Here is a 7,500-nt window from a genome sequence, read left to right as displayed (position 1 = left end):
GGTTTAAGAGTGTGCAACCAGGAAGTAACAGTCAAAAGCTGCACACCCAGAAACTCAAAGCTGAGCTCACAATTCACATTTTTTCCAGACTTCTTCAATTAACATCGCACTTGAGTGTGAAGAGGGCAGGTGTGGAGAACGCAGCCGTGAGGTGGGGTGACCAACCTCCCGTGGGATAAGGAAACCCAGATGGACAAAGACTAAGAAATACACTTCTCTCCTTAGAGGAGCTTCTTGTGCTCCCCCAGACCAAAGCCACCAACTTCTAGGTAAGTACGTTTTTATAGACTGTTGAAAAAGTAGTTAGTTTTCATGACTAGTCATGAAATGTTAGATGTCTGTTATAAGAAATCTAAATTAGGGAAACAAGATAAAATGAGCTAAACTTTCCACCACATCTTTCAGAATTGTTTTAAACTGTTTAATTTTTAATTTCTAATATTAAAATAGTCAAGTTTAGAAAATTAAAATAAGCATTTAAGTGCAGAGTCACTTAACCTAGCCTTACCCTAGCCTGAAAATAATTCTATATGAATGAATGGAAGAAAGGAAGGAAGGAAGGAAGGAAGGAAGGAAGAGGGAAAGGACATGATTGCTCGGAGGTGTAGTGGAGGAGAAAGTTTACTGTAGACTTGTGGGAGAGCATAGCCAGAGACAGGGACCTCTGAGAGTCCAGAGTGGACATGACCAGACTGAGCTGGGCCATGTGAGGAGAGGGAGAAGGGTCCAGGTACAGCAGCCAGGAGGCCAAAGATACAAAAGGAGTGGGTAACCATGATTTCTAGATTATATGGGGAAGAGCCCCTGGGCTGCAAAGTTCAGGGTAGAAGGCAGGGTATGCCAGCCAAACCCTGTAACAGGTAGTGACTGAGGGATGCTGGGAGAACCTGGCTGCCAGGTCCTCTCTGATTCGTTAAGTAGGCATCTCAGTTATTTGTCCTCGGTTTGAAACTTAACACTATACACGTATACTAAATATTGATAGCAGTTGCTTTGGAGATGTGGAACTATGGAGTAATAATTTTTCGTTTTAAACTTACAAATATTCACAATAGTCTACAATTTAGAAACTCCTAATTAAGCAAGAAAATGCTTCCTATATGGGTAAACCTGAGTTCTGAGTCTGCTGAATTTTCCCTGACCGAAATGACAAAGCCACCTCTTCGCTTGTCTACAAAGGAGACATCAGAAGACAGAACACATAAACCCAATTCTTACTCCACGACTCTCATCCCATCCCAAAGAAACAAGTGTTCGTTTCTCAAGGAAGAGGCTGAAAGCGTTCAGCACTGGAATCGACTATCATGGAGATGCATCATGACCACCCCCAGGATGGATCCACATCCTCACGTAATCAGACGACCGTAAGTGAAGACAGTCTTTCGCTGATTGAAGCTGTTAAAGAGGGAAATGTTGACAGGATCCAGCAATTGCTGCAAAGAGGGGCTGATGTCAATGTCTGTGAAGACACTGGGGGCTGGACACCTTTGCACAATGCGGTGCAGCTTGGCAGGGTAGACATTGTCGAGCTCCTGCTTGGTCACGGTGCTGACGCCCATCGAAGGAAGAAGAATGGGGCCACTCCCTTCATCATCGCCGGGATCCACGGAGACGTGAGACTGCTCGAGATTTTCCTCTCTCGAGGAGCAGCTGTCGATGAGCACGACTTGAACGGCTTCACGGCTTTCATGGAAGCTGCCGAGAAAGGCAACGTCGAAGCCTTAAGATTCCTTTTTGATAAGGGAGCCAATGTGAATTTGAAACGGGTGACCACGGAAGACAAAAGGCGACTGAAGCAAGGAGGGGCCACAGCTCTTATGAGTGCTGCTGAAAACGGCCACATAGAAGTCCTGAGTATACTCCTCAATGACATGGGGGCGGAAGTCGATGCCCGGGACAATATGGGCAGAAATGCTTTGATCCGTACTCTGCTGAACTCCGATAGTCAAAATGTGGAGGAGATTACTCGCCTTCTGCTCCGCCACGGGGCTGACGCTAACGTGAGAGGAGAGGGAGGGAAGACCCCCCTGATCTCCGCAGTGGAAAGGAAACACACAGGTTTGGTGCAAGTGATACTGGATCAAGAGGGAATAAACATCGATGACAGAGATAGCCAGGGCAAGACAGCCTTACTAATCGCGGTTGAACAGAAACTGAATGGAATCGTCCGGTTGCTGTGTGCTAAAGGAGCCAGTACCGAGTGTGGGGATCTTGTTGAGATAGCCAGGAGGAATTACGATCCTTCACTTATAGACTTTCTTCTCCGTTACAAAGCTAACCATCAAACCGGCCCTCCTGATGGAAACTGGTTGCCTCACAGTTCACGCTGGGCGGAAGCCTTGAAAAGACTTCACCGTATGCCTCGACCCATGATTGGCAAACTCAAGATCTTTATGGATGAGGAATTTAAAATTGCTAGCACTTCTGAAGGGGGCATCTACCTGGGGTTCTATGACAATCGAGAGGCGGCTGTGAAGGTCTTCCCTGAGGACAGCACCCGTGGACATAATGAGCTCTCCTGTCTGCAGGGCTGCCTTGGCCACAGTAACTTCGTGACTTTCTATGGACATGAGACCAGCAAGGGCTGTTCATATGTGTGTATGTCCCTGTGTGAGTGGACACTGGAAGAGTTCCTGAAAGAGCACAGAAAGGAACCCGTGGAGAGTGGGGAAGATAAGTTTGCCCGCAATGTCCTCTTGTCTATTTTTGAGGCTGTTAAAAAATTACACTTGCATGGATACACCCATCAGGATCTGCAGCCACAAAACATCTTAATAGGTGAGGCCTCGTGATAGTCTTTTATGTGTGGCTGTGACTGAAGATCACAGACTAAGAGATTTGTACAGAACGGAGATTTATTTCTGATACTCATGCGGATAGCAGAGGTCACCTCTTGAGGACTAAATCCCTGACTCACTCACCTTTGGCTCTGACTCTCAACAATCATTCTTTCATTCCTCTTTCTGGGGACTCAGTGGCTTCTTCTAGAAGGAAGAAGAGTCTGAGGGGGCAGGGAACCATGACTCCAAGCCAGCACATTTCTGACCCATGATGGTGGTCTAAAGTACTAGAGGAGCTTGGGGCTGGTGGGGTTATCTGGATGGAAAGCGATGCCAAGACATTCTTAGACTCTGTCTTGTTGCTTAGCTGTTAGCCATAGGATGCAACCTTAACGATGGCCAGCAGCCCCTTTACTGTGCTGTGCCCCAGGAGCTGTGTGAGTGGACAACTGGTTAACTTCACCCTCGTCTTCTCCTACTGTCTGCCCTGTAAAAAATAAAATGTGTGTCTTGCTCTTGACAGACACCTACTCGATCAAATGAAGCCAGACATGAGTAAATAGTACTGCTGATCTTCAGAGGTGATAGATTGTATAATGTGTTACCTAGTTATTTAAATGATTTGACCATGATGCCATGGAGAATATTTTTTTATGCACCTCTGGAACTGTCCCTCAGACTCCAAGAAAGCTGTTCGCCTGGCAGATTTTGATCAGAGTATCCAGTGGAAGGAAGAGCCACAGTCGGTCAAGAGAGACTTGGAGGTAATTTCTGTGTCCTAGTTAGCTTTTTAATTTTCTCTGCTTCCTTATTTGTTCATTATCTACTTCCTGTGGCCAGGTAGAGAACTTCTTCTTTAACCCAGGAGGAAAGACTTCCCAAGGCTTCCCTCCACCTTGTCCACTGTCCTCACTCCCTTGCACCCGGTGGCTTTCCCCTGTGTCTCTCACGGGGCAGAGGAGAAGGTGGAGTCGCTGAGCTGGTGTGGAGTTGCCTTTGCTTTCTTTATCTCTAACTCTTCCCTTCTGCCTCCCTTAGCTAAATAAGTAACTAAACGGAGGATGCCGCTTCTTCAAAGACTTCCAGGAGGCATTTCTGAATACTTCAAAGGTTCCTTCTGCAAATATTTTTTCTGCTTAAGGATAAAGCAAATGAGATTTCCTCCCAACTTTATTCAAACTTACCTGCTGATCGCCAAAGAAAGCCAGATATGGAGACTCTAGGCAATTCTTGGGGTGGAAGTGAGGTGGGGTCAGCCTTCAGCTCCAAGGAGACAGAGCTCAGCAGAAGCCTCAAGACTGTAAAACAGCTCCCGAGAGGACACGGAGCCAGGCCCTGTCTACTGAGGCTGCCTGGCTTGTTGAGACAGGGCTGAGCAGTTCTCCTGGATCGTAGGCAATGGGCAAAAGCTTTGGTTCTGGGTTTGGTGGCTCCTGGCTTCAATTCTTCCCCCGGTGTCTAGTGTAACTGTCTCTTAATGCTGACCACTTCTCTGCCCTGCCAAAGCCTGGTTCCCTGGGCTAGCACTGTGTCCCACCTGACTGGAAATGACTTTATTAGCTGCCTCCTCACATAGTACTGGATCCAGTTCCTAGTGTGTTTTAAGGTGTCCCCTTGGTTCCAAGCATCCTCCCTTTAATTAATTAATTAATTAATTTTAATTTATTTTACATACCAACTACAGTTTCCCCTCCCTCCTCTCATCCCGTTCCCTCCCTCCACCTCCTTTCTACTCCCCCGCCCCATCCACTCCTCAGAAAGGGTAAGACCTCCCATGGGAGACAGCAAAGCATGGCATACCAAGTTGAGGCAGGACCAAGCTCCTCCCCCTGCATCAAAGCTGGGCAAGGCATCCCACCATAGGGAATAGGTTTCAAACAAGCCAGCTCATGTGCCAGGGACAGATCCTGGTCCCACTGCCAGGGGCCCCACACACAGACCAAGTTACACAACTGTCACCCACATGCAGAGGGCCGAGGTTGGTCCCATGCAGGCTCCCCAGCTGTTGGTCTAGAGTCTGTGAGCTCCCATGACCTTGGGTCAGCTGTCTCTGTGGGTTTCCTTGTCATGATTCCCTCCCCTCCCCCACTGCTTATATAACCCCTCCTCCCTCTCTTCAACTGGAATCCTGGAGCTCGGCCAAGTCCTTGGCTGTGGACCTCCATATCTGCTTCCATCAGTCACTGGACAAAGGTTCTATGATAACGATTAGGTAGTCACCCATCTGATCGCAGGAGAAGGCAAGTTCAGGCACCTTCTCCACCACTGCCAGGAGTCCTAGTTGGAGTCATCTCTGCGGACCCCAGGAGCCACCATGGCACCAGGCCTTTCCCCAGCTCCATCATGGCCCCTCTATCAAGATATCTCCCTTGTTGCCCTCCCTCCATCTCTCTCCCAACTCAATCATCCTGATCCCTCATGTTCCCATTGCCCATACCCTCCCCTATACCCTCCCCTGCCCCCAGTTTACCCAGGAGATCTCATTTATTTCCCCTTTCCAGGGTCATCCATGCATCCTTCTTAGGGTCCTCCTTGTTACCTAGTTTCTCTAGGGCTGTGGATTGAAGCCTAGTTATCCATTGCTTTACAGCTAATATCCACTTATAAGTGAGTACATACCATGTTTGTCTTTCTGGGTCTGGATAACCTCACTCAGGATGACTTTTTTTAGTTCCATCCATTTGCCTGCGAATTTCATAATGTCATTTTTTTTATTACCTGGGTAATACTCCATTGTGTATATGTACCACATTTTCTTTATCCGTTCTTCAGTTGAGGGGCATCTAGGTTGTCTCCAGGTTCTGGCTATTATGAATAGTGCTGCTTATGAACATAGCTGAGCAAGTGTCCCTGTGTATTTTCCCTTTCTTATCTTATCTACATTCTGTCAGAACATTCAAGACCCAGGTGGAATCCTGCTGCCAACAAGTCTATCACATCAACTCTGGACCAGGCTCTTCTGGGAGCCTAAACCGTGTGGGCATGTGTGGCCTTGAAGAGCTCTTTGTGTACAGAGCTTTGCCTTTCTCACCTAGAATCCTGAAGATTTGGAGTCCAGAGTGTTAACATGACACCATGGGGCCACAGGAATCTAGCCCCCAGGTCCCTTCAAACCCCGCCCATCTTCCATTTCCACACTGTCTGGACTGACTACTTATGTGTCACTGAGAAAACCTGAAGGAAGAATGTTTTGTTTAGGCTGGAAATGAGGGTTCATAGAGCAGCTCATCACGGACAGGAAGCAAAGCTGAGTCCTAACTGGAAGGGACCAGGTCAAGGTATAGCCACCAAGACAATCCCCTACTGGACCTCTTCTTCCAAACATCTTCTAATGTCCCACTACTTCCACATAAGTCTACTAAAATTTTGAATCCATCACTGGCCGTAAGGCCAGAGCCCTCATGATCATAATCTCCTCTGTAATGCCATCACAGAAACACCCAGAGATGCCCTTTCTAATCTTCTAGGCAGGTATCTGACCAATGAAGTTGATAATAATGATACTAACAATCAAACCTTTCAAGGTTACACCAATAAAGAGGTAACACATAGCAATTTTGGCTTGATTTATGGCTTCTGCACAGGCCCTTGGACAGCTGGTCCTCTATGTGGTAAAGAAAGGTGATATCCCCTTTGAGACACTGAAGGCTCAAAATAATAAAAAGGTGATTAAAAAATCTTCAGACGTGGTGACTAAGGACCTCATTCATTGCCTGTTTTATCCTGAAAAAAATGTAATGAACTGTCTGGACGACCTGCTTGGCCATCCTTTCTTTTGGACTTGGGAGAAGTAAGTAGAACTTGGGTATGTGTTACAGCAGTGGTTCTCAACCTTTCTAATGCCGGAACCCTTTAATACAGTTCCTCATGGTGTGATGATCCCCAACCATAAAATTATTTCACTGCTACTTCATAACTGTAACTTTGCTACTGTTATAAATAGAATTGTAAATATTTGCTATGCAGGATGACTGATAAGCAGCCCCTGTGAAAGGGTCAATTGACCCCCAAAGGGATTGTGACCCACAGGTTGAGAACCATGTGTCACAGGCTTTCAGATGGAAAGGGAGAAGTGGTCTGGGCGGCCGCCATGCGTGGGAAGCAGCAGGCCCAGGCTTTCCTCTCACCTTGGCATGTAGGCAGTGTGTCCGTGGGAGGGGCAACAACCTATTCTGGTTTTAAGTGCTGAAGAATGGGTGGGAAGCAACGGGGTGGCCTCTCCCACTATGCAGAAATTTTATTAAAAATCAAAACGTATCAGTCTTCTCCTTTTGGAAGAAATGGAATGACCATGATATTTCTATCATTGTCAGCCGCTACAGAACCCTTCGGAATGTGGGGAATGAATCTGACATAAAACAACCAAAATATGAAAGTGAGCTTCTCAAACAACTGCAGTCTCGGACACCTGAACCTTCCAGAAGTTTCTATCAGTGGACATCTAAGGTATGAACACTCTCTGTGGCCTAGGAAGAAGAGTATGTGTAACAGTTTATGCTGCCTTTTCTAACTTATTTTATACACCAGGCTGTTGCTGCCAGGAAGTGAATGAGATCATTTTCTTCTCTCCAAATGAGCCCTCTTGACTCTTTTGAGTCTCTGCTCCCTCCTTCAGAGCCCAGAGCCCCCAAGACACTGTCATTAGGTTCTGCCTTAACGCAGCCCATTGTCCATCCCCTCAAGTCCTGTTATGACAAGAACAACTGACTAAACAGAGCCT

The 7,500-nt window shown here is 46.9% G+C and overlaps 1 protein-coding gene across 3 annotated transcripts in view; it reads left to right on the top strand.

Moving 5' to 3' along the window:
• Positions 1-7,500, top strand: part of Rnasel (ribonuclease L) — a 12,535-nt gene that overhangs the window by 1,096 nt on the left and 3,939 nt on the right. For all 3 annotated transcript variants that reach the window (XM_036202882.1, XM_036202880.1, XM_036202881.1), the window contains 5 exons: positions 89-269; positions 1,180-2,778; positions 3,459-3,544; positions 6,365-6,570; positions 7,094-7,226. In XM_036202882.1, the coding sequence (XP_036058775.1) occupies positions 1,305-2,778; positions 3,459-3,544; positions 6,365-6,570; positions 7,094-7,226 (1,899 nt within the window). In that variant the 5' untranslated portion in view covers positions 89-269; positions 1,180-1,304. The remainder of the gene's footprint in view (positions 1-88; positions 270-1,179; positions 2,779-3,458; positions 3,545-6,364; positions 6,571-7,093; positions 7,227-7,500) is intronic.

Source organism: Onychomys torridus, chromosome 11 (assembly GCF_903995425.1).
Source record: "Onychomys torridus chromosome 11, mOncTor1.1, whole genome shotgun sequence".
NCBI classification, from domain to species: Eukaryota; Metazoa; Chordata; class Mammalia; order Rodentia; family Cricetidae; genus Onychomys; species Onychomys torridus.
Note: the sequence above shows the minus strand (reverse complement) of the source record. Positions and strands in the feature narration are given on the sequence as shown.